The 26913-nt window shown below is 33.8% G+C and overlaps 2 protein-coding genes across 2 annotated transcripts; both read left to right on the top strand.

Moving 5' to 3' along the window:
• The first annotated feature begins 1069 nt into the window (after positions 1–1069).
• On the top strand, positions 1070–9612 carry LOC141295570 (galactocerebrosidase-like). The gene is made up of 17 exons (XM_073826803.1): positions 1070–1253; positions 1380–1448; positions 1557–1620; positions 1709–1822; positions 1934–2073; positions 2167–2205; positions 3857–3987; positions 4087–4242; positions 4344–4468; positions 4593–4720; positions 4979–5068; positions 5150–5239; positions 6282–6426; positions 6513–6696; positions 8681–8844; positions 8949–9025; positions 9176–9612. The coding sequence occupies exons 1-17, from the start codon at positions 1113–1115 to the stop codon at positions 9320–9322; spliced, it is 2004 nt and encodes a 667-aa protein (XP_073682904.1). The 5' UTR covers positions 1070–1112; the 3' UTR covers positions 9323–9612.
• A 1603-nt stretch (positions 9613–11215) lies between these two features.
• LOC141295336 (adenylate kinase 7-like) lies at positions 11216–20174 on the top strand. Its single transcript, XM_073826553.1, has 18 exons — positions 11216–11305; positions 11489–11668; positions 11767–11875; positions 11942–12036; positions 12654–12764; positions 12931–13014; positions 13104–13192; positions 13288–13378; positions 13452–13529; positions 13633–13782; positions 13924–14052; positions 16902–16995; positions 17073–17201; positions 17287–17340; positions 17842–18039; positions 18668–18888; positions 19796–19954; positions 20038–20174. Exons 1-18 carry the CDS (start codon positions 11216–11218, stop codon positions 20071–20073), a joined length of 2097 nt encoding a protein of 698 aa, XP_073682654.1. The 3' UTR covers positions 20074–20174.
• Positions 20175–26913: the final 6739 nt, after the last annotated feature.

Genomic DNA, 26913 nt, shown 5'->3' with positions numbered 1-26913 from the left:
TATATGTAAGCCTTGGACCTTGGACCACAAAACCAGCCTTAAGTAGCATGGGTATATTTGTAGCAATACCCAACAAAACACTGTATGGGTCAAAATGATTGATTTTCCTTTTATGACAAAAATTTTGAAGATATTTTTGTAAATTTCCTACCGCAAATATTTCGAAACTTAATTTCAGCTGGTAATATGCAGTGCTAAGAAGCTCTGACTTTAAACTGATTTTTAAAGGCGATTTTCCCAATTTTATTTTTTTTATTTTTTTATTTTTTTTGCACCCTTTAGGCCTATCCTAACAAACCATACATCAATAGAAAGCTTATTTATTGCTTTATTGATGTATAAATCTCCTAAATTTCAAAACACTGGACACTTATAACTGGTTTTGTAGTCCATGGTCACATGCGTGTATGTATATAATCAAATAATACAGTAAAACATCGCAATACTTACAGACGCTGAAATTGTTGATTGCTGCTTTCCCACCAAAACGATGTCACTTCCTGGAAGACGATGTCTTGTATTAATTAAAGGGATTTTGCACACTGGACCATCTGTTAGGTAAAAGACTAAAACATTATTTATTTGAAACGTTTGACAAGAGAAAGGAAACATTAAAACGTGGAATATTTCCTAATAAATGGTCATTTTTTTTAAATCTTAGAAATAAGTGCATAGCACCAGGGAATATGTCAAAAATAATTAAGCATTAAAACCACTTTTGAACAAAATTATTAAAGATTTACCGCAAATTAATGTTCACATATAAATATTAATAATGATAAAAACGCTTTTTCATCTTTAAAATGAGTATTGTATTATTAGTGTATAGGTCTATATAATAAAATATGTATGATGCAGATATGAAAATGTGCAGCAATGTAATAAAAATGCAGCCAATATAATAAAATGTATTTGTTTTCCTTCAGAATGTTTACTGCGATAACCATTATTTGATTCTCATTCAAAATAACCACGCCCCTGTGTGTGACGAAAGGCCGCTTGATTAGAAGCTTTGCGGGGGCGTGGTTATAGGCGTGATTCGGCTCACAAAGCACCGCCTATTGCGGAACATGCAAGTCAGCTGATAATGTTGCAGGAACGCACAAGTTAGAATGACCATAGGAAACCAGTGTTGTGTATTTTTGAGTATTTTTCTCTATTTCAGTGTTTCTTTAGGTGAGGACTACGATTTGGATGATAGAACTGGATTAGGACGATCGTTTGATGGCATTGGTGGTTTAAGCGGCGGTGGGGTGAGTGTTTAACTTTAGTGCGCTTCCTTTTTTTGCAGTTTCTGAAGTGCTTAGTGAGTGAAACCGTTTACAGTAAACGCTAACTTCTGCATAACAATGTGTTATAAACGTTTTTTCTTTTTACAGGCGACCTCGCGTTTGCTCGTCAATTATGCTGAACCATATCGGAGTCAGATACTAGACTATCTATTCAAGGTGTGATTGCTTAGAAAGGAATGCAATCAGACTACATTTTATGTTATGAAATAATATATTTATTTACATTATAAACTGGCTGTAAACATGTCAATATGTATTTAACAGCCTAAGTTTGGAGCCTCATTACAAATCCTGAAGGTTGAAATTGGAGGCGATGCTCAGACTACAGGTGCATAGAGAACTTTCACTTTTATGCGCAGTGAGAATGTGTTTGTATTATCTAAGTAACCTGTCCTATTTAATGTAATCATTTACAGATGGAACTGAGCCCTCACATATGCACTATGAGGATGATGAGAATTATTTTAGAGGATATGAATGGTGGCTCATGAGGGAAGCCAAGAAGAGGAATCCAAATATCACTCTCATAGGTAAAAAATGAACATCAAACATGCAAAAGTACATACAATGCTCTTGTACACATGCATTCAATCCCAAATTGTAAGTAGTGTTTTTCACCTTTAATAATTTGTTTTTAACAGGTCTACCGTGGGCTTTTCCAGGGTGGGTTGGAAATGGTGAAAACTGGCCATATAGTTTCCCTGATATTACTGTCTCTTATGTGGTGTCATGGATTCTTGGGGCCAAGCAATACCATGACTTGGATATTGATTATGTCGGGGTGAATGCATCTCATCTATTTTACAATAAACTTGCAGTTTTTCTGTGGCCATATTCCTCATTAAACTGAACAAATCTGTTTTTTTCTCTACAGATATGGAATGAAAGGAATTTTAACAGTAAATACATAAAGGTAATTGCTGTCATACACACACACACACACACACACACACACACACACACACACACACACACACACACACACACACACACACACACACTACCTGTCAAAAGTTTTTGAACAGTAAGATTTGTAATGTTTTTTTAAAGAAGTCTATTCTGCTTACAAGCCTGTATTTATTTGATCCAAAATTTATCAAAAGCTGTAAAACTGAAGTTTTTACTATTTAAAATTACTATTTTCTATTTGAATTTTTAAAAATGTAATTTATTCCTTTGATCAAAGCAAAATGTTTAGCATCATTACTCCAGTCTTCAGTGTCATGTGATCCTTCAGAAATTATTCTTACATGCTGATTTTCTGTTCAAAAAACATTTTTATCAGTATCTAAAACAGTTGAGTACATTTTTTGATTTTCATGAATAGAAAGATCCAAAGATAAGCATTTATCTGAAATAAAAAGCTTTGGAACATTATACACTATACCATTCAAAAGCTTGGAGTCAGTATCATTTTTTTTTATTATTACTTTTTTCTGAGGTAAGAAATTATAGAAATTAATACTTTTATTTAGCAAGGATGCTTTAAATGAATTAAAAGTGGTGATAAAGACATTTATAACATCACAAAAGATTTCTATTTCAGATAAATGCTGTTCTTCTGAACTTTCTATTCATCAAAGAAACCTGAAAAAAATTACTCTGCTGTTTTCAACATAATAATAATAATAAATGTTTTTTTAGCAGAAAATCTGAATATTAGAATGATTTCTGAAGGATTATGTGACTGGAGTAATGATGCTAAAAATTCAGGTTTGAAATCACAGGAATAAATTACATTTTAAAACATATTCAAATAGAAAACATTATTTTAAATAGCCTAGTAAAAAAATTCAAATTTTACTTTATTTTAATTTTAAGCAAATGCAGACTCGGTGAAGAGACTTCTGTAAAATAAAAAATAATAATAAATTAAAAAAAAAGATTCAAAATCTTACTGTTTAAAAACTTTTGATTGGTAGTTTATGTATTTTAATATTTCAGCTACATTATTTGCATCCTTCCTGAATTCTGTTGAGCTTCTTAACATTTGTTACATTAATAATACACTATTGTATATATTGTATACACTATTTTAATACTTATAATAATTAATACTTCTATTCAACAAGGGCACAATATATGTTGAAAAAAAAAAATCAGTTTTCACAAAAATATTAATCAGCAAAACAGCTTTTACCAAAAATAATAGTAAGAAATGTTTCTTGAGCACCAAATCAGCATATTAGAATCATTTCTGGATCATGTGACACTGAAAACTGTAGTAAGAAGTAGTAAAAAGAGTATCTTTGTACATAAGTTAAGTTTTCAAATATATTAAACTAGAAAACATTTAAATGGAAATAACAGTATTACTGTTTTTACTCTGTATTTGGTCAAATAAATGCAGCCTAGGTGAGCATAATTCTTCAAAGAACATTTCAAAATCTTACCAACCCTAAAGTAAAAATGGTGTGTTTTATTGGTACAGTGTTGTTTTGGCTTTTACATTTGCCTTTTACATCAGTTTAATGGTGCATATATAGCACACAAAACTTAAGTTTTAGTGAATGAGCTTGTATAAAAAAATGACCTTGCATATTTTCTTTATTGATGTTTGCTAGCTTTTGCGATATACACTGGATAAACGTGGTCTGGAGAGAGTTAAAATCATTGCTAGTGATAACCTTTGGGAGCCAATCACGTCGGTTGTAATTAGTGACAAAGAGCTACAGGATGCTGTTGAAATCATAGGGTATGATGATTTCTTTCCTTATTAAAATATACACATCCTGTTTTTAAATATGAAATACACTTAAAGTGTGGGGATCCTGATGAGTTGTTTGACTGACAGGGTTCATTATCCTGGCACCAACACTCTGCCTAATGCTCTGAAGACTGGCAAGAAACTGTGGTCCTCTGAAGACTACAGTACCTTTAATGACAATGTTGGAGGAGGATGCTGGGCCCGAATTCTCAACCAGAACTACGTCAATGGCAAAATGACAGCGTATGACAACTCTGATATGTTGTGAATCATATAACATTTCCCAGTTTGTAAGGCAAAACATGTACATTCAATAATGAGAAACTATTTGTGTTTGCTTCTAGGACCATATCTTGGAACCTTGTTGCTAGTTATTATCAGGAACTTCCCTTTGGAGGAGATGGACTAATGACTGCAAATGAGCCATGGAGTGGAAATTATGTTGTTGAGTCACCTATTTGGATAACAGGTAATATATTTGTATATACTCTAGTCTATACTGTATATGTCTGACTATTATATCATCATGTAAAATGATATAGATAATGTGTGATACAACTAGCAAAGTATGTGATTCATAAAATTCTTTAAAGCCCACACTACCCAGTTTACGGAACCTGGCTGGACGTACCTGCAGACAGTGGGACACTTCACACATGGTGGAAGCTATGTTGCACTGACTGATGGGAAAAGAAGTCTAACAATAATCACTGAAACTATGGTGAGACTTTTGAAATTGCTCCTCTAAATGATTAACACAACATGCACAAGGACAACTATTCAAAAGTAAAATGTTTAAAGATGTTTTTAAGAATTCAGCATTTATTTGAAGAAGAAATCTTTTGTAACTATTACTGAGTTAAAGCTTCACTAAAAATCTTACTGACCCCAAACTTTTAAACTGTAATGTACATATATTGTCCTAATGGTTTTATGTTTGTATGTAAATGCATAAACTCTGTTTTACTTTCTTTTTTAGACCCATGACCACTCTGTGTGTATAAGACCTCCTCTGCCTCACTATAATGTCACTGCCCAGAATGTAACATTCCATCTGAAAGGGTCTTTTGTAAGTGTTTTTTGTGTGTGTGTGTGTGGTTTAAATGTTTATTATGGTTTAAATTAAGTATATGGACTTTTTTTTTTTAAGGCTTCAATCAGTGAGCTGCAGGTGTGGCATTCAAAGTTTGATTTCAAGAAAAACAAGACAGTTCTCTTCCAAAATCTCAAGTCTATTAAAGTAAGTATATACATACAGTCAAGCCTGAAATGATTCATACCCCTGGCAAATTTTGATCCAAAGTTCTATACCATTCCAAATAGTCAAAGCTGTTCTAAAGCATCCTAATTACCCTGATTCATTGGGAGCAGCTGTTTTAATCAAATCAACAGGTGAAAAACAGAAGCTCTCTGCTGTTCTTAAGTATTATTAAAAAATACAAGACGTTCCGCACTGTGAAAAATCTCAGAGGATGTAGTCGGAAGCCAAAAGTGACACCTGTGCTGGCCAGGAGGATAGTGAGAGAGGTAAAAAAAATATTCCAAGGATCACCACCAAGGCCATCCTGGTGGCAACATCTCAAGGCAGACAGTCCAACAGACACTGCACATTGCTGGGTTCAATGGGTGCAGACTAAGGAGGACACCACTTTTTCCACTGTCAAACATGGTGCTGGGAACCTAATGTTTTGGGGGTGTTTTTCAGCCGGTGTGCAAAAGTGGTGAAGAAATGGTTAGCAGACAAAAACATTAACGTGTTGCAGTTCAGGGTGATGGCAAGGATATCCTCCAACCTGAAAGAGTTGGAGTTCATCGCTAAAGATGAATGGGCAAAAATACCAGTGGAGACATGCAAAATGCTGGTCAGCAATTATAGGAAGCGTTTGATTGCTGTAATAGCCAATAAAGGCTTTTCTATTGATTATTGAGAAGGGGACATGCCACTTTTTGTTCAAATGTAAATAAAAGATGAGTAATAATTTTTTCCACAATGATGCCTCTTGTACATCATCTTTTTATCTTCTGGGAGACGTCTGTGTCATTTCTAACCAAAAAAAAAAAAAAAAAACTTGCTGGTTGAATAAAAGTAACTTTAGGTCAGAATTTGCCAGGGGTATGAATAATTTTGGGCTTGACTGTAAATCTAGAAAACCCTCCTTAATATAGAGAGTATATATTATCTGGGTTCCTAAAATAGTTTTAATAAATAGATTTTTCTAATATTATTTAAATGATATCTGAAATTTTATTTAATATCTCTGTGTGAACTGTGAATGCTGTAGGTAATTGAAGGGTCCTTCAGCATAGAGCTTGATGTTGATGAGGTATACACATTTACTACTGTAACAAATGGTCAGAGAGGGAGTTACCCGGATCCTCCACCCTCTGCTCCCTTTCCTAAATCCTACAAAGATGATTTTGATGTCTGTAAGTAGCTTCATTTTCATTTTTTTCTTATTTAATAGTTATTCTAACACTTTTTACACACAAAACTTTGGCTTCCTGTCTTTTAGCTGGAACTCCATATTTCTCAGAAGCTCCAAACTTTGCAGATCAGACGGGGGTCTTTGAATACTTCACTAACCTGACGGATCCTGGCCCTCATGTTTCCACTTTGCGACAGATGGTCACTCAGCGTCCGGTGACCTGGGTTGCAGATGCTGATCAGACAATAAGTGTTATTGGTGATTATAAATGGTGAGTACAGTAGTGTTGAATATGGTTTGCACAACATTACATGACATATCTTAGCTCTTGATAGTATGATAACTTTAGTACTGACCTGAATAAGATATTTCAGATATAAGACATGTACATATAATCCACAAGAGAAAATAATAGCTGAATTTATAAAAAATGACCCGTTTTAAAAGTTTTCATACCATTGATTCTTAATACTGTGTTGTTACCTAAATGATCCGATCCACAGCTTTTTTTTTTTTCTTTTGTTTAGTTATAGTAATTAGGCATGGGATGATAACCGGTTTCAAGGTTTACCGCGGTTTGAAAAAGTCACGGTTTCAAAACCGCAAACAAAAAAAGTTATACCGTTCCTACGATATGTGCATTTTCTGTGTGGTCAAAGTGAAAGCGCAGGACTCGCTACTAGGTTGTGTGTGTGCATATCTGCAGCGAAAACAATGCAGCCCCTCCCTCACCGATTAGTGCTGGCAGGCGCGTGTCTGTGTTTGTATCCGCACGTGATCCGCAGTCAGTGACACTCAGCAGTATTATAAGTTCAGGATGGCCGAAGGAGGTGAACCCCCACAACACAGAGTGGGGAATAGCAGACTATATGTACTAACATTACGTTTCTGTGATTGAACATTAGTACAACAATTAAGTTAAAGTGAAATCACGTCTTTGCTTTTAAACCTTCTGCCACGTTAAAGGTGCAGTGTGTAGGTTTTTGCGGCATCTAGTGGCGAAGTTGTGAATTGCAACAGTCCACCGCTCACCCCTCCCTTTGCAGAACTACAGAAGCCGATACAGGATTAAAATCTCTTTTGACAGCAACGAATAGTGAGATTTCTTTTAAAACATAATTTAAGGAATTGCACTTATTTAATCATTCAATAAAACTATATTATTGTGAGTATTACTGTTACTTGTTCATCATTGTGTTAGTGTTTTTTTTTTTCGCAAGCTGATAATTCTAAGTAAATAAAAACATAATGGTTCATTAAGGTCTTTATGCACCCCTGAAAACATAGTTATTGCACCTCTGTCTTGAGATCATCTTAAATATTACACAGTGCACCTTTAACAAACAAAACACCTTTAAAAAAACTTGCTGGCTCTCACGTGTCTTTGAGTGTTTGTTTATTTTTGGAACTGTCACTAATGGTCATATTTTTGCTTTGATTAGTGATTGCATTTTTTCCATTTAGAAGGATTTGTTTTTGAAAATTGTATTTTGTTGATTATTGTTGAGCTGCAGGCTTAGGCTCACACAAGTGACTGAAATTAAATTTAATTAAGAAGTTTCAATTATTTATTTTAATTATTTTGCCTGATGTTCCATGTTACAAAATGTTCTATATGTTTCCTAAAATAAAATATACTGTGTTCAGTAAAAAAAAAAAAAAAATTTTTTTTTTTTTTACCCAGACATTTAAATATAACATTGTAGAGCAGTAATTACAATACCGTGATACCGTGATATTTTTATCCAAGGTTATCATACCGTCAGAATCTTATACCGGCCCATGCCTAATAGTAATAAATGCTGCTCTTTTGAACATTCTATTCATTAAAAATCATGAAAAATGTATCATGGTTTCCACAAAAGTATTAAGTAGTACTGTTTTCAACACTGATAACAATAAGAAATGTTTCTAAAGCACCAAATCAGCGTATTAGAATGATTTCTGAAGAATCATGTGACACTGAAGACTGAAGTAATTATGCTGAAAATTTGGCTTTTAAATCACAAGAATAAATTACATTTTAAAATATATTAAAATAGAAAACAGTTATTTTAAATTGTAATAATATTACAAAATTTTACCAAAATTTCAGCATTTTTTTTTTACAAAGTAAATGGGGCCTTGGTGAGCATAAGAGCCTACTTTTAAAAACTGACCCAAAAACTTTTGAATGAAAGTGTACAAGAAATAAATATTATTTTACGTAATTCGTTTCTTTGCTATTAACCGCTCTGTCTACTTACGATTATCAGGCATGATCTGATGGTGTCATGTGACGTGTACATGGAGGCTGTGCACACTGGTGGAGTCTTCATTGCTGTCAGAGTGAACAAAGGTGGAGGTGTCGTCCGAAGCACAAGGGGAATCTTTTTCTGGGTGTATGCAGATGGCACCTACAAAATCACAAATGACCTCAGTAAGCGTCTGAACAATAAAAGCCTTGTTTTTTTGTTTGTTAGCTTATTTTTTTCCCTTACTGCTATAAGTTTGACTAAGCCAGGTTATATTTGGATTTAACAGGTGGAATGACAGTTCTTGCTGAGGGCCTGTCTGGAACTAGAGCACGTGTCTGGTACACACTGACCCTCACAGTCAAGGTTTGTTGAATTATATATAGAAGTGTACTTAAATATATGTTTTTGCTGAGTTTTCCCTCTATTCTAGTTCAATCTGTTGTCTTGAATCTCATTTTGCCTCACTGTCAGATTTGTACTTAAGCTGATCTGTCACTTCTTCTCTGTTTTCAGGGGAACTATGCATCAGCAGATCTTAATGGATATCCCCTGTGGAAGAATGCAGTGCTCTGGGAGCCACAAAATGGATGGGCGGCCATAGGCACTAGTTCTTTTGAACTCGCACAGTTTGATAATTTCGCTATAGAGGCCTTAGCCTGATATTTTTTTTGCTTTGCCTTTGTTGTGACTGTAAACAAGCAGATTGGAAGCAGACAGTTTCAGGTGTGTGACTACTGTGATTATGAAGAGATTTAATGAGTTGGTTATTTTTAAGTTTGGATCTACACCAAATGTGCATTAATATTGCTAATTTAAACCACTTGTGTGATTTAAGATTTCTGAAAATTGACTGTGAGTTTTCTATAAAATATTTATGTTAATAATTTAATTTGAATGTACATTTTGTTCATATAAATGACTGTCAAGCTGTAAAAAGAAAAAAAAAGGAAAAAAAAAATCTTGCATTGTGTGTCATTTAAATTAATGTAAGCTGTATAAAATTGTGACAATTTTGGTATATTCATGATGGAGCATTGATATAAACTTTATATGTCTAGCTTTAATATGATTATCATACCACAACCCTCCTAAATGTAAATGTATTGTAATTTAAGACGGGATAGTGGGATAGTAAGTTTACTATTGTTTTGTGTAATTTAGATGGGTCTATTACAAAACATCAATCCTACAGCAATTTTCTCCTGTGAAAAATTTAAAAGAATTTTGTTGAATAGTCTGCTCTAACCAGCTTGATCTGAGTCTACCAGCTCAGCTTGGACCAGATAATGACCACAACTGACCAGTATGGTCATTCATACACAACCATCTGCCATCAAAAACGTATGTAATGCCATGTCTGTGGACTACAGAGAAATATGTATAGGCTCTAACTGTTGTTTTATGATTTATATTAGCTATTGATAGTATGATAAATTTAGTACTGACCTGAATAAGATATTTCACACAAAGGACATTTACATATAGTACACAAGAGAAAATAATAGATGACTTTATAAAAATTAGCATATTTCATACCCTTGATTCTTAATACTGTGTTGTTACCTGAATGATCCACAGCATTTTTTTTTTTTTTTTGGTTAGTGATAGTTTGTGAGTCCCTTGTTTGTCCTGAACAGTTAAACTGCCCACTGTTCTTCAGAAAAGTCCTTCAGGTCCCACAAATTCTTTGGTTTTTCAGCATTTTTGTGTATTTGAACCCTTTCCAACAATGACTGTATGACTTTGAGATCCATCTTTTCGCATTGAGGACAACTGAGGGACATATGTAACTATTACAGAAGGTTCAAACACTCACTGATTCTCCAAAAGGAAAAATTATACATTAAGACAGAGGTTTAAACTTTTGAACGGAATGAGGATGTGTACAAACAAGTTTTCAACCGTTTGACCCTTCTGTAAAAGTTGCATATGACTCCCTCAGTTGTCCTCAGTATTAAAAGATGCATCTCAAAATCATAGTCATTGTTCATGAGTTCCTTGTTTGTCCTGAACACTTAAACTGCCTTCTGTTCCCGTCCGTCCCACAAATTATAATAATTATTATTATTTTTCTGACTTTTTGTGTTATTTGAACCATCATTCGGGTAACACAGTATTAAGGATCGAGTGTATGTAAACTTTTGAACAGGGTCATTTTTATAAACTCAACTACTATTTTGTCTTGTGGACTATATGTAAACATCTTATATGTGAAATATCTTATTCAGATCAGTACTAAATAAAAAAAACAACATGCATTTTTAGTCAAATAATTACAATTTTGCAGAATCTGCAAGGCGTTTGTAAAGTTTTGACTTCATTTGTAACTTAAGTTACATTGTTTTGCCGTTGACCTTGCCGTTGTCTAAAAAAGGATGTAGATTATTTGTATTATTTACAGAGGCGCTTATGATGTAAAGGCTTCCACATTCAGTCAAATCGTGTTTAGTTTTATAGGCGCACGAAAACAATGTATATATTTAGTTATAATTTGTGGACCAAGCGAACTCATCGGTTTCCTAGCAACAGAACAACAACACCACCACCACAGCTATGGCGGACAAGACTGAGGAGAGACCGCGAAACTCCAAACGTGTTTTTATTAACAATGTTGATAAATACACATCGAAAAATATTGCAAGGGTAAAATGTTTTATTACTTATTGTAATATTATAGAATTGCGCCTGCAGCATTTTATTTCATATAGTCAACGGTAAAAGTATATCAAGACGCTGCTTGAAGTTAAATTTAACTAACGTTACTTGCAGGGCTATTATGTCCGTGCCTTACTATTTTATATTTTGTTTACCTCTTCCTGCATTTAGTTTTTAGACTCATGTGCGGTTGGTGCATCTCTTGTGGACCCTGGAGAGGCTGATGTGGAAGAAGATGATGACAGGCTGCATGATGAGCAACCAAAAGACAAAGGTGCAACCTTCCAGATTGTGGGAACCGTTTCCAGCCAAACAGAGGAGAAATGCAGTTTTATTGCTGAGGACTACAGCGTAAATAAATCACAACTACAGCGTTATGCAGAAGATATGCGTTTCTGAAGTTGTTGCCAGTTGTAGTTTTTCATCACATTTCTTTTCCTCCCCACCAGAACCTGAAGCGCGAAGACCTTCTCTGTCATCTGATGAATTGTGATGTGATCATTTATGATATTACTCAGCATGCTGATCAGATAGATGAAGCACAGTGGGCTGTCTCAGGTATCACATTTTTCTTGCTATAAGCCCTTTTCTTGTGCAGATGCTTAAATTATCTTCTAATCACAGCTCTTCATGAACAAATGGATCAGTTTTCTGGGCCCAAGATGTTCATCCTGGTGTCAACCATCATGACGTGGGCTGTGACTAAACCAGCTGATAAAGTAGGAATAATTAAAGTTATCAATTGAGTACGCTCTTGCTCAGCATGTACAGTCAAACCCAAATTTATTCAGGCACCTTCAGTGTTTTTCACATTATCACAGTTTATTTGCTATAGTTTAGAATATGGTAATAAAACATGACAAGAACTGTCAAGTTAAACTGTGTCAGAACAATCTTGATAATGTCCTATAACTTTGATAGAAAAGTATGTAATGAATTAGGTTGAATAGCTGTCGGCTGTTAAATTTAAGTACACAAATTAGATAAGACCAATTTAGGTCAACCAATTACCAAGCAATGCTTAATTTTGTTCAGTCTGTGGTGTAAAAAGGTCACATTAGCAATTAAAGAAAAAACACTTAAGCAAAACATGGTCAGGTCAAAGTGTCTGAATAATTTTGGGTTCCAAATTTTATCCGTTTTATTGGTAGTCCACTGTATGAACAATTTTTAGATGTAATATGTCACAGTTTACTTTATTTTGCTATCCTCACTTACATGAATGAACTATAGTGTCCTGCACCCACTAGTAACAAAATGATATTCAGTGTTTGAATAATTTTTGGTTTGACTGCAAACAAGGTTGTATTAATGAATATTTTAACTATTATTATAGGATGATCCAGAGATTCCTTTTACAGAAGAGCACTACAAAAGAAGAAAAGCTCACCCCAACTTCCATGATCATATCGGTTTGGAGAAACTCGTGGTCAAATTAGGCAAAACTGTAAGCAAGAACTCTTCTAGGATAAAATCTTTGCATTTGGTTGAAAATGTATGCAATATTAAACAGCCGTACACACGGTTCATAGTTACTAATAACGTTTGCAGCACTTCAAGTGGGCAGTACTTTAAAAGTGTGACGTTCATATATATTCATGAATGATTTTCAGAAAAGCTCCCAGTTCTCTACATATGTTGTTGCGTCAGGGCTACAGTATGGAATGGGAGAACACATCTTTCATTTGTTTTTTAAGGTAAATCATATGCACTCTAAAAAGTGTCAAAGTTTGTACTAATTAAATCATTGAAGCTAAATAGTGTCATGCTTTGTTGCTTTACGTAGATGTCATGGTTGGGCGAAGTCTCTGAGGTGCCCATCTTTGGAGATGGCTCCAATATTATCCCCGCTATTCACATCAATGATTTGGCGGGGTAAGTAATATTGCACAGCATTTTTATGACTTTTATCATTTATGCAAAAACTAAATTACTAAACATTTATCACTCTTTGATTTGTATTCTTTAAGGATCATCCAAAATGTCATTGACCACAAGCCAAAGTCACAATACTTGCTTGCGGTTGATGATTCCAAAAACACAATGGAGGAGATCATAAAGGTAAGATTTTACACGTTCATTTCTTTGTGTTTATGAAAATGTGTGGTTCTCACACAAAGAAATCTTTCTGAAGGCAGTAACACTCGTGCTTGGACCAGGAAAAACTCTGAATGTTTCAAAAGAGGAGATTTATCTCATACGGGACCTGACGGTATGAATCAATGTCAGTATTGTTCTGACATACTACAGTATAGTAAAGATTACAGTACTGTACAGCTTTGGTTTTGTATTGACTTTTTCCCCACTTTCTGCAGCAAACCGATATTGATTCTTTGCTTGTCAACCTTCGTATTGAAGCAACGTATCTGAAAGAGAATTTTAACATTCAGTGGGTGTCAGAAACTGGCATGGTTGAAAACATTGAGCAGATTGCTGAAGAATACAAGCAGACTAGGGGATTGTTGGTACGTTGAAATACTCTAGCATGATTTATGTGTTTGTTTTTGCTACTTCCTTTGTTGAAAATCATTGGTAGTGTACAATGTTGGGCTCTTTGACTTCATCTAGTGTTTTACAACACAAACACATGTTTATGTGTGTTCCAGCCCCTTCGTATTTGCATCCTGGGACCACCTGCTGTTGGGAAGAGCACTATAGCGGAGAGGATATGCAAGCATTACAAACTTCACCATGTTAAGCTTAAGGAGACAATCAATGAAACATTAGAAAACCTGGTTAGTGTTGTGCAACAATCAGAATTTTATATTGTTTATATAATTCAGATATTATTTAAAAAGATAGTTCAACCAGAAATTAAAATTTTGTCATCATTTACTCACCCTCAAGTTCCAAACCTTTCTGAGTTTCTTTCATCTGTTGAGTATATATCTGAAGAAAGTACTTTGAAGGATGTTAGTAACCAAACTTGACTTCAGTAGGGAAAAATGCAGTAGAAGTCAATGGCTACCATCAACTGTTTGGTACGGGTGAAAAAAAACACCTAAAACCAAGATAGGCTGATTGGCTGGTTTTAGCTGGTCATAGCTGATCATCAGGCTGGTTTTAGAGGGATTTTGTCCACTTTCCCAGCCTGGCCAGCTGGTCTTAGCTAGTCATGCTTTGAAACAACCAGCTAAAACCAGCCTGACCAGACTGGGAGACCAGCTAAAACCAGCAATTTCCAGCTTAAACCAGGTACGACCAGCCAACCAACCTAGGCTGGTTTTAGCTGTTTTTTTTTCAGTAGGGGTCACAAACATTTTTCAAGGTACAGTATCCTTCAACAGTGTTCAACAGGACAATGAAATTCATGCGGGTTTTGAGTGAACTATCTTTTTAAAAAAGCAAAATTAAAAAATACTGAAGTAAATTGATCCCTTTATTGACATCCGTTCTGTTTATATACAGTGCATTGTGAAAGTATTCATACCCCTTCATCCATGTACAGTCGTGGCCAAAAGTTTTGAGAATGACACAAATATTAGTTTTCACAAAGTTTGCTGCTAAACTGCTTTTAGATCTTTGTTTCAGTTGTTTCTGTGATGTACTGAAATATAATTACAAGCACTTCATACGTTTCAAAGGCTTTTATCGACAATTACATGACATTTATGCAAAGAGTCAGTATTTGCAGTGTTGGCCCTTCTTTTTCAGGACCTCTGCAATTTGACTGGGCATGCTCTCAATCAACTTCTGGGCCAGATCCTGACTGATAGCAACCCATTCTTTCATAATCACTTCTTGGAGTTTGTCAGAATTAGTGGGTTTTTGTTTGTCCACCCGCCTCTTGAGGATTGACCACAAGTTTTAAGATCTGGGGAGTTTCCAGGCCATGGACCCAAAATATCAACGTTTTGGTCCCCGAGCCACTTATCACTTTTGCCTTATGGCACGGTGCTCCATCGTGCTGGAAAATGCATTGTTCTTCACCAAACTGTTGTTGGATTGTTGGAAGAAGTTGCTGTTGGAGGGTGTTTTGGTACCATTCTTTATTCATGGCTGTGTTTTTGGCCAAAATTGTGAGTGAGCCCACTCCCTTGGATGAGAAGCAACCCCACACATGAATGGTCTCAGGATGCTTTACTGTTGGCATGACACAGGACAGATGGTAGCGCTCACCTTTTCTTCTCCAGACAAGCCTTTTTCCAGATGCCCCAAACAATCGGAAAGAGGCTTCATCGGAGAATATGACTTTGCCCCAGTCCTCAGCAGTCCATTCACCATACTTTTTGCAGAAGATCAATCTGTCCCTGATGTTTTTTTTTTTTTTTTGGAGAGAAGTGGCTTCTTTGCTGCCCTTCTTGACGCCAGGCCATCTTCCAAAAGTCTTCGCCTCACTGTGTGTGCAGATGCGCTCACACCTGCCTGCTGCCATTCCTGAGCAAGCTCTGCACTGGTGGCACTCCGATCCCGCAGCTGAATCCTCTTTAGGAGACGATCCTGGCGCTTGCTGGACTTTCCTGGACACCCTGAAGCCTTCTTAATAATGCAGTGGAAAGTTTTTTTCAGGTTTAAGTTAATTTTCATGGCAAAGAAGGACTATGCAATTCATCTGATCACTCTTCATAACATTCTGGAGTATATGCAAATTGCTATTATAAAAACTTAAGCAGCAACTTTTCCAATTTCCAATATTTAAGTAATTCTCTAAACTTTTGGCCACGACTGTACACTCCAAGCACCATAATGACAAAGCAAAAACAGAACTGTCACAACTTCATAATTTATTAAAAAATAAAAACCTTTAAATAAGTAAATTGCATAAGTATTCATACCCTAACTCAGTACTTAGCTTACCATTACAGCCTCAAGTCTTTTTGGGTATGATGCAACAAAACTTGTACATCATCGGTGGAGTGTTGCAGTGAGTTTCTCCCATCTGCATATATGATCATGGGGCTCAACTCGAATGAACATCAGGTTCTTGGTCACAACTCTAGCCAAGGTCCTTCTCCAGTTGCTCAGTTTGGCCAAGAGGCCAGCTCTAGGAAGAGTCGTGGTTGTTTCAAACTTATTCCATTAAGCGTAACAAAGACTACATGCTTCTGTAAACCTTCAGTGCAGCAGAATTTTTTCTGAACTCTTCCCCAGATATGTGGCTTAATGCAATCCTGAGGTCTACAGACAGGTTTTTTTTTTTTTTTTTTGTTTTTTACCTCAGGGCTTGGTTTTTGCTCTGATATGCATTTTCAGCTGTTAGACCTTTTATTAAGACATGTGCTTTTCCAAATCATACCCACCAAATTGAATTTGCCACAGGTTAACTTCACTCAAAGTGTAGTAACATCTACAAGCAATATGAATGCTGCTAAGATCAATTTCAACTGTCCCAGATAAGAGTATAAGTTTTTATTTTTAATAAATTTGCAGAGATGTTAAAAAACAGTTTTTTGCTTTGCCATTATGGTGTATGGAGTGTAGATTGATGTGGGGAAAAAGTAATTTAAAGCAGTTCAACATAAGGCAGCAACATAACAAAATGTGAAAAAAAAAATGGGGGTATGAATACTTACGCAAGGCACTGTATAGATAAATATCTGTACATTTAAAATATTTTATACTAATGCTTAATTGAATCAATCAGGAGTCGTGTGTTCGTATAGAGGACGTGGAAAACGATCAGAGTGAAGCTCAGGAGTTTCTGGACACTCTAAAGGAAAACATGCATCAGAATGGAGGTTGTATATTTGTAATTTTTTAGGTGTTATATATTGAAATTATATATATAAGGATTTTTGTTGTTGTTGTTGCTTAGGAAAGCTAGATGACCAATATGTGATTCGTATAATGAGGGACAAACTCAGGACTAAACCCTGTATGAACCAGGGATTTGTTTTGGACGGTTTTCCAAAGACATACGAGCAGGCAAAGGAGTTATTTACTGGTGAGAAATGTGCCTTTTTAAATCATGATTTGATTAATAATACATGATTTTTGATTTGCTGCATGATTATTAAAATTTTCAACAGGTGATGAAGAGCCTGAGGACTTGCAATCGAAACATGAGAAAAAGATCATCCCAGGTCTGCAATTAATTAATGTAAAGTATAATGCAGATTAGAAATGCCTGTTTTCTCCTTTATAATTATTAGCCTAAAGATTTCAGTCTTGCATGACTGATTTGAATCTTATAAAATTCATTTAGCTACACAAACTTTCAAAAGTTTAACAGTGTTAAAAGAAATCTCTCATGCTTACCGAGGCTGAATGTATTTGAATAAAAATATAGTAAAAACAGTAATATTGTGAAATATTATTACAGTTTATAATTCTATTTGGTTAATTTAAAGCATAGTCGCTAATTAAAAATAAATTTGGCATTTACCTCTATTTTTGCATTAGAGAGCTGTGCATTTTTGTTCACCTCAGTTTTAAATAAAGTGAACATTTTCAGTGAGATGTTATATTTGTAGACAAATGAAAACAGACTGTCACACCCACAATTCATTTAAAAGATATATTGAAACAGGTAGCGTTAAACATTGCTATGATGCTACTGAAACTGTCACCTGTCTCTTCTTCAGAGTTTGTGTTCTTTGTTGACGCCACTGATGTTTTCCTGAAAAATCGTGTTCTGAATCTACCCGAGACTGTTGTAGAAGGAACTTCCTACACTCCTGAACAGTTCCTTCGCCGCTTGGCCAATTTCAGAGAGAGAAACGTAGAGGATGAGACGCTGCTGAACTACTTTGAGGATCAGGAGATTCATCCTGAGCACTTGGGTAACGTCAAAGGAGTAAACTAAATCATATTTTAATGAAGTGAAGTAATACTACATCTGTTGATCTAACTAATAAATGCTAAGCATCAAAGGCATAGTTCACCTAAAAATGAAAATTCTGTCATTCATGACGTTCTATACCTGTAAGACCTTTGTTTATCTTCAGAACACAAATGAAAGAAGAAGTTAACTTCCACAACAAAAAATTACAGATGATTTACTAACCCCCTTGTCATCCAAGATGTTCATGTCTTTCTTTCTTCAATCATAAAGAAATTATGTTTTTTGAAGCAAACATTTCAGGATTTTTCTCCATATAACGGACTTCAATGGTGGCCGCGAGTTTGAACTTCCAAAGTGCAGTTTAAATGCAGCTTCAAATGGCTCTAAACGATCCCAGCCAAGGAAGAAGGGTCTTATCTAGCGAAATAATTGATTATTTTCTAAAAAAAAAAAAAAAAAGTACAATTTATATACTTTTTAACCGCAAATGCTCGTCTTGTCTAGCTCTGCGTGAACTCTGTGCATTCTGGGTCTATACAGTTAGGGTATGTCGAAACACATCATTAGAGTCCAAATACATTTCAGACCCCTGCATGACGAATTTCCTTATTTCCCTTTTATTTCAGAGATTACAAGCAACGATGACAATGAATACCTTCTGGTCATAGAGAAGATTTGCAAAAAGGTGGGCAAACCGAAGAACTACGGGACAGTTTTAGAGGAGGTAGAGGAAGAAGAGAGGCGGCAAGCTGAACAGCAGCTAAAAGAGCAGGCGGCACTGAGAGCAGAGGCAGAGCGGCGGGAAGAAGAAGAGGCCCAACAGAGAGATCAGCGCTGGGGGCAGTGGGTAAGTCTTCTGATAACTACAGTGGATTAAGTGCATTTTTTTGTTGTTATAAACGTTATATACACTACCAGTCAAAAGTTTTTGAACAGTAAAATTTTTAATGTTTTTTAAAGAAGCTAATAAATTCTCACCAAGCCTGCATTTATTTGATCCCAAATACGGCAAAAGCAGTAATATTGTGAAATATTTTTACTATTTAAAATAATAGCTTTCTATTTGAATATATTTTAAAATGTAATTTATTCCTGTGATTCCAAAGCAAAAAATTTAGCATCATTACTCCAGTCTTCAGTGTCACATGATCCTTCAGAAATCATTCTAATATGCTGATTTGCTGTTCAATAAACATTTATTATTATTATTATCAATATTTAAAACAGTCGAGTAAATTTTTTTCACAATTCTCTGATGAATAGAAAGATCAGCATTTATTTGAAATAAAAAAATAACTTTTGTAACATGATGATAAAGACATTTATAACGTTACAAAAGATTTCTATTTTAGATAAATGCTGTTCTCTTAAATTTTCTAATCATCAAAAAAACCTGAAACAATTCTACTCATCTGTTTTCAACATCATAATGTTTTTTGAGCAGCAAATCAGAATATTAGAATGATTTCTGAAGGATCATGTGACTGGAGTAATGATGCTAAAAATTCAGCTTTGAAATCACAGGAATAAATTACATTTTAAAATATATTCAAATAGAAAACGGCTATTTTAAATAGTAAAAATATTTACAAATTTGACTGCTTTTGTCATACTTTGGATCACATAAATGCAGGCTTGGTGAGCAGAAGAGACTTTAAAAAAAACATGAAAAATCTTGACTGGAAGTGTATATTTATTTAAAGATGTTAATCTTTGCTTGTCTATGAGATGTTACGGTGTTTGTGTGTTTTAAGAATCAGTGTCTTGAGGATGTGAGAAGACAAGAACATGACCTGTTGGAATCTCAGTCAGAACCTTTAAGGAACTACCTGACGAGGGATGTGATGCCCACTCTTACCCAAGGGCTCATCGAATGCTGTAGAATACGTCCTGATGACCCCATAGACTTCCTAGTAGGTTGGACCTCCTAATATACCATCTTGTTTAGTGTTTTTCTGGAAAAAAATGTAAAATTGTCACTCTTTGTGTCTTTCAGGCTGAGTACCTTCTCAAAAATAATCCTGAAGTGTAATCAAACATGGGCATCATTTGCTTTGGGGTCTCAGCAGCAAGTATAACTTCATTTAAAGGCTCAATCATCATTTAAAATCTAAATCTTGAAGACAGTGCATGATTATAAACAATGAATAAATAAATAATACAATGCAAATCAAATAGAAAAACAAATTTCTTTCACTGGATTTAAAATGCAAAAAAACACAATAAAATAGATGTGAATGAATGAAGATGTTAATTGGAAGTTCATTTGTCCATCATGTCATTAGTCTGATTTGTCCTTTGCTTTTAAAGGATAAATGTTACAAATGGCACATAATTAACAGACCCTTTTAGCTTGCACATAATTAACTTCATTAGTAAAATAAACAAAATACTGCACTTCAGGAAGTACCGTAGCTCTTTCAGTTCACCTTTTAATATGATAATAACTCAACATCGTCCTTAGCGCTAGTTTCTCTTTTCTCAAATAGAATAATACTAATACAATGATACAGTGGGGAAGTGCCACAAAGTGTGTGAGAGTTCAGTTTACTGCAGGCAATAACAGTACTCCAAGACATGAGGTATAATAGGGTAAATGGCAGCAGAAGGTGGCAATAAACAATAAACCGGCTAGGAATTTACAAGTCAAGTGCAGCCATAATAGATATACAGCTGCTAAGGATGAGATTGTGTATGACAAAGCACAGGTGCATGAGGTTAGGCAGAAATATTGGCTGTCTGTAATATGGATGGGCCCCGAGTGAAGCTGTTTATGAATCTGTTGATCAGCACTTTTGATGCGGAACAAACTTTTTAAAATATCAGCCCTTTGGGTCTGTAAAGGCCTGTTTACACCAAGGATGATAAAGATAACAATATAGTTCTGTCAGTATTAATGAATAGCAGCTATAACGATAAAGGCACAGAGAAACGATATTGTTGGAATCACTTTCAGAACATTTTTTGATAAAAACATTAACAGCCAATCAGAATCAATCCTCCTGTCATGACCTTGAGAATTTAAAGCAGCAGACGAGCGTGTGCTTAGAATAAACACGATATAAAGTTAAAAAATAACTTTAATATATACTGTACACTACCATTAAAACTACATTTATTTTATTAAAAATACAGTCAATTAACATATTGTGCAGTATTATTTAAATGTAAAAGTAACTGAAATTTTTAACAAGTAAATTATTCCTGTGATGGAAGCCGCCGTTTTTAGCAGCCAGTCTTGTCACATTATTCTTCACAAATTTTAATATGCTGATTTGATGCTCAAGTCACATTCATTATTATTATTTTTATATAATAATAATAATAATAATTATAAATTATTGATTGATTGATTGGAAACCATTAAGCATTGTCTTCAGGATTCTTTGGTAAACAGCAAGTTCAAAAGAAAGCCATTTATTAGATTTTTTTTTTGTTGTTGTTGTTGCAACATTGTAAAAATCTTTACTGCCACTTTTGATGAGTTTAATGTATCTTTGTTGAATAATAATAATATTTTTTATTTAATTTTTTAAACCATCAAGTATTTTCTTCAGGATTCTTTAGTAAATAGAAAGTTAAAAAGAACACTATTTATTAGATTTCTTTTTTTCTTTTCTTTTTTTTTTAATCTTTACTGCCACTTTTGATGAGTTTAATGCATCTTTACTGAAGAATAATAATTTATTTTATTTTTAAAAAACCATCACACATGTTTATATGTAATGTGTGGCAACCCTCATTATTCTAATTTATTTTTTTATTTTATTTATTTTTTCTCTCTAATTCTTTTTTTGTAATGTGAAGTGTTTTTTCTGTTCTAAAAAAACAATAAAAAATAAGTCTAAAAAAAAAAAAAAAACCATCACACATTTTTTACAGGTATAATAGTAATAATAATAATAATAATAATTATTATTATTATTATTATTAAAAACTCAGCATCTTTGCTGAATAATAATAATTATTATTATTATTATTTTATTTTATTTATATTCCATCAAGTATTTTCAGGATTCTTTAGTGAAAAGAAAGTTCAAAAGAACATCATATATTATATTATTATTGTTATTATTAATTCATTTATTTTTTTATAACAATGTAAAAATCTTTACTGCCACTTTTGATGAGTTTAATGCATCTTTGCTGAATAATAATAATAATAATAATAATAATAATAATTATTATTATTATTATTATTAATATTATTATTTATTTAATTTATTAATTTATTATTTATTTATTTTAGAAACCAACAACCATTTTCTTCAGGAATAATAATAATTTTGTTTTCTTTTATTTATTTTATAACCCATCAAGTATTTTCTTCAGGATTCTTTAGTGAATAAAAAAGTTCAAAAGAACATCATATATTATATTATTACTGTTATTATTTATTCATTTATTTTTTATAACAATGTAAAAATCTTTACATTAATCTTTACTGCCACTTTTGATGAGTTTAATGCATCTTTGCTGAGTAATAATAATAATAATTATTATTATTATTATAATTATAACTATTATTTATTTTATTTATTTGTTTAATTTATTCATTTATAATTTATTTATTTTAGAAACCAACAAGCATTTTCTTCAGGAATAATAATAATAATAATTTTGTTTTCTTTTATTTATTTTATAAACCATCAAGTATTTTCTTCAGGATTCTTTAGTGAATAAAAAAGTTCAAAAGAACATAATATATTTTATTATTATTATTATTATTTATTTTTGTTTTTGTAACAATGTAAAACTCTTTACTGCCACTTTTGATGAGTTTAATACATTTGCTGAATAATAATAATTTATTTATTATTTTATTTATTTGTTTAATTTATTTTTTAATTTATTTTTTTAGAAACCATCAAACATTTTCTTCAGGAATAATAATAACAATTATCATTATTATTATTTATTTATTAGAAAACATGCTTTTTCAGGATGAATAGAAAGTTTTCTTTGGTGAACAGAAAGCTCAAAAGAACTGAAAATAACAACAATAATAAAAAATATTTTTAATTTTATTTCATTTTGTTATTTTATTTATATTATTTATTTTTTAGAATAAAAAAACATTTATCAAACTTTTATTTATTTTTTTTTTTGAAAGGATCATGCATTTTCTACATGATTCTTCAGTGAATACAAAGTTTAAAAAAAAACACCATTTATTTATTTATTTGGTAACAATCTAAGCATCTTTATTGTCACTTTTGATGACTTTAGTGCATATTTGCTAAAAAAAATAATAATTTCTTTAATCAATCAATCAGTCTCACTGACCTAAACATTTGGCAGTGTTTGCTACTGTTTAAAGCTACAATTCTTTCAAGACCTTCAATTACTGTCTAAGTTTGAGCCACTAGATGGCACTCCTACCCAAGTAATACAAGAAATTTCTTCCTTAAGATTTTCCACTAAGATCGAGACAACCCATTTGACCGCATACTGGGCAAACATTTATGTATGTTAAACAGTTAGGCCTGAGATTGTACTACTATTACAAACTTTTAGAAACATCAACATGCACCTGTTCCTGCACTGTGTTCAACTATATTTGCACCTTTTGGATCAATAAAGCATGCTTCGATAGTAAGTATAATTTCAGTTGTTCTATTTTCCATAGATGTTTATTTCAGTCTTGTAATGTTTGTCATTTTTATAGAGTCAAATGTACAGTCAGTGATTATAAATACGAGTTATACAGTAATGCTACAATTAATAAATGCAAAGCAAATCAACCAGGAAAAAACAATGATTAATTGATTGATTACATTTTTGTATTCAACTATATGGATCAATAAAGCACCAGGAACTAAATGTATCAAATGTAAGTCCAGAAGTCTCTACAGTTGTGTTTACTCATGCCACTACATTGGAGGCCTGAGTATCTCTGACTGCAAACAGTCAAAGCAAAACCCTGTCTGCATTTGGAGGGGGGAAAGTGTTTTGTTGCTTAGGAACAGTTGTGTCTGTGTCGCAGTGGGGGTCTCCTTGTGAATATCATTATGTTCCCTTCAATCGACAAAAATGACACATTTTTCTTGTCTGCCAATATTTATCATTGGCTGCACTCACTCGCAGGGTCTGAAAATGTCTTTTTATTGATTACAGGGCAGAATCGGGGATTATAACTAACTTTGTATCAACATAATATTCTAGATATCTACAAAGAAAGATCTTTTCATGTTGAAAAACTACCAGAACATAAACAAAAGTAACATATATATATACACACAATACACCTTGTTTTTTGCCCATGAAAAGCATGGCAGGTCAACAAAGTAGTCTCACCGAGTAAAAGAAAGAAAGATTGATTTATTTTCTCCTGCAACAATAGAGCAATGATAAGAATTAAAGATGATTTTGAAGTTGTGAGATGTACAGTAATTATATATGTTCTGTTGCTCACGGCTGAAACTGACGGAGCGGGTGAGGCCAGAGGACGTGGCGAGGAGCGGAAAGGTACCCGGCGAGTCTGCACCCCGCGACTGATTGTGCGCAGGATCATGTTGACAGGAGGAAGGAGGAGATGCAGCCACACATACAGCAGGGATGCTGGGTGCCTAGGCCGGAAATTCATCAAAATGGGGGAACACCTCCAAGAAATGTGCGTCAGACGGTGTGTGCTCCTCTTGCATCGTCCCTTTGGAAAGTCAGGGAAATTTTCCAGTGATTGATGACGGCTAGGAAGGGGGTCAGTAAGAACAATGTGCATTATTAATATAGTGGACTGTCCTCTATAATTGCTTACCTTTAAAGGCAAAATATGCCAATTTTTTTTAATGCCAAAAATCATTAGGATATTAAGTAAAGATCATGTTCCATGAAGATATTTTGTAAATGTACTACCGTAAATATATCAAAATTTAATTTTTGATTAGTAATATGCATTGTATGAACTTCATTTGGACAACTTCAAAGGCGGTTTTCCCAATTTTTTATTTTTATTTTTTGCAGCCTCAGATTCCAGATTTTCAAATAGTTATATCTCGGCCAAATATTTTCAAAATGCTAAACATTTACCCAGGGCTCTCAAGTCTCACGCATTCACCGTGAGACACACGCATTTCAACCAGTTCACACGCTCTCACGCTGAAAAGTAAGGGATAACTTGTCCCGCTATATGGTGTTAATGGACGAGGTGCAGGCTTTGCAGAGAGAAGTACTCTGCCAAGCTCATAGCCGTCTTGAGAGTTAAATGGCACCTACCAGCCAAAAAATTAGAATTTGCTGTTTTCTGGTAGATTACGTGATCCCGCTACAATCACGTTCGTCACTAGGCAACGTAGACGCGCGCACACGGGACAAGGCCAGCGGTGGAATCGTTGCGGGGCTGCCGCTTTCTCTCGCAGTGGAAGCGTTTAGTACAGTTGAGGAGGTGGTCGCGTTGCGGTCTCGGAGCGGACGTTGCTATTTGTATTTACTAGAAACTAAATAAATGCAGCAGGGTTTTTCATATTTGTTTTTATTTTTTTTTATTTATTTTTTTCCATTTTACGATTCCTAGACAAAATCACTTGCGATCAAAGATAGTGAGAACTGATGTTGGGGATTATAGCCAAATTTGTGCAAAATTATTAGTTCAACAGCTTTAACTAATTGTGGGCCTGAAATTAAGGAAAAGACAAGATAATTGGTAAATCTGCTAAAAAAGACAGACAAATTCATCCAAATAAAATAAATTGTTTTATATATTTCAAAACACAAATGTATCAACATTGTTGGGAAGGTTATTTTGGAAATAGGCTGTAATAGGCTACAGATTAAATTTCCCTATTTAGAATGTAATTTAAAAGTAGTGTAACTATTTCAGTTGCTTTAGAGGTAATGTAACATTACATTTGATTACTAAATTTCTAAGGAATGTTTTCAACTGTTAATCCTTTTAAAACTTTTTAAGCAGGCAGGTTTACCTTACAGTAGCACTCAACACTAATTACTGTCAATTTTACAAAATCCTTCATCACTTGAATTAAGATTATAATAATTAAATTTTAAAGCACAGCCACCACAAAATCTTTAGCACCTCTGTTTGACTCCTGAAACATTGGCGTCTCTTATTTTAAAGCAGTCAATGCGATTTGGGAAATAAATCTATATTTACATGTAACCCACTTTGTAATTGTAAACAGTTTTAAAAGTAACTAATTTAACTATATTTGTTATTTCTCAGTAACTGTAACAGATTAGTTAAATGTCGTTTTTAATTAAATTACATAATTCAATTACATGTAACTAATTACTCTAGCTAAGTTCAAGCCCCTACCAATGTCATCAAGGCATCAAGTGTGCAATAAACACTTGAAATACAAAATGACATTAGTAAGCTGAAATATGTACCCTCTCTCTTTCACAAACACACACACAGATTGTTGTGTATGTTTACAGTATGTGCATTGAGCACTGCTGTTTAGTTTGCTCATTTGGGGCCAAATTTCTTTTTTTACTTTTGATACATATGCATTTTTGAAATATTTAAAACCTTTTATTTTTATGAATTTGACTTATCAGATCTACTAGTTGTTATATTTTTTATTTTGTGCTGGTTAATTATGAACAATAGATAGTTGAACTTTTACCAAAAACTGGAGAGAATTACGTGGGGCCGAGGGGCCGCTGCTGCAAATATTTGAGTGGCTCCTCCCCTAACAGATAAAATCTCACTCCAAACTTTTTCCAAAACTTGAGAGCCCTGTTTACCCTTATGTGGTCCACATATATATATATATACAGTAGTCAACATTCGAAGTGGATCAAAAACGTTTATCAAAAGTTGTCCTAAGATAGGAACGGGTATTCTTTTTGGTTTTAGGACAAATTTGATAAAAGGTTTTGATCCACTTCGAATGTTGACTACTGTATATAT

Source organism: Garra rufa, chromosome 21 (genome assembly GCF_049309525.1).
Source record: "Garra rufa chromosome 21, GarRuf1.0, whole genome shotgun sequence".
NCBI classification, from domain to species: Eukaryota; Metazoa; Chordata; class Actinopteri; order Cypriniformes; family Cyprinidae; genus Garra; species Garra rufa.
This window is presented reverse-complemented; position numbering and strand designations above follow the sequence as displayed.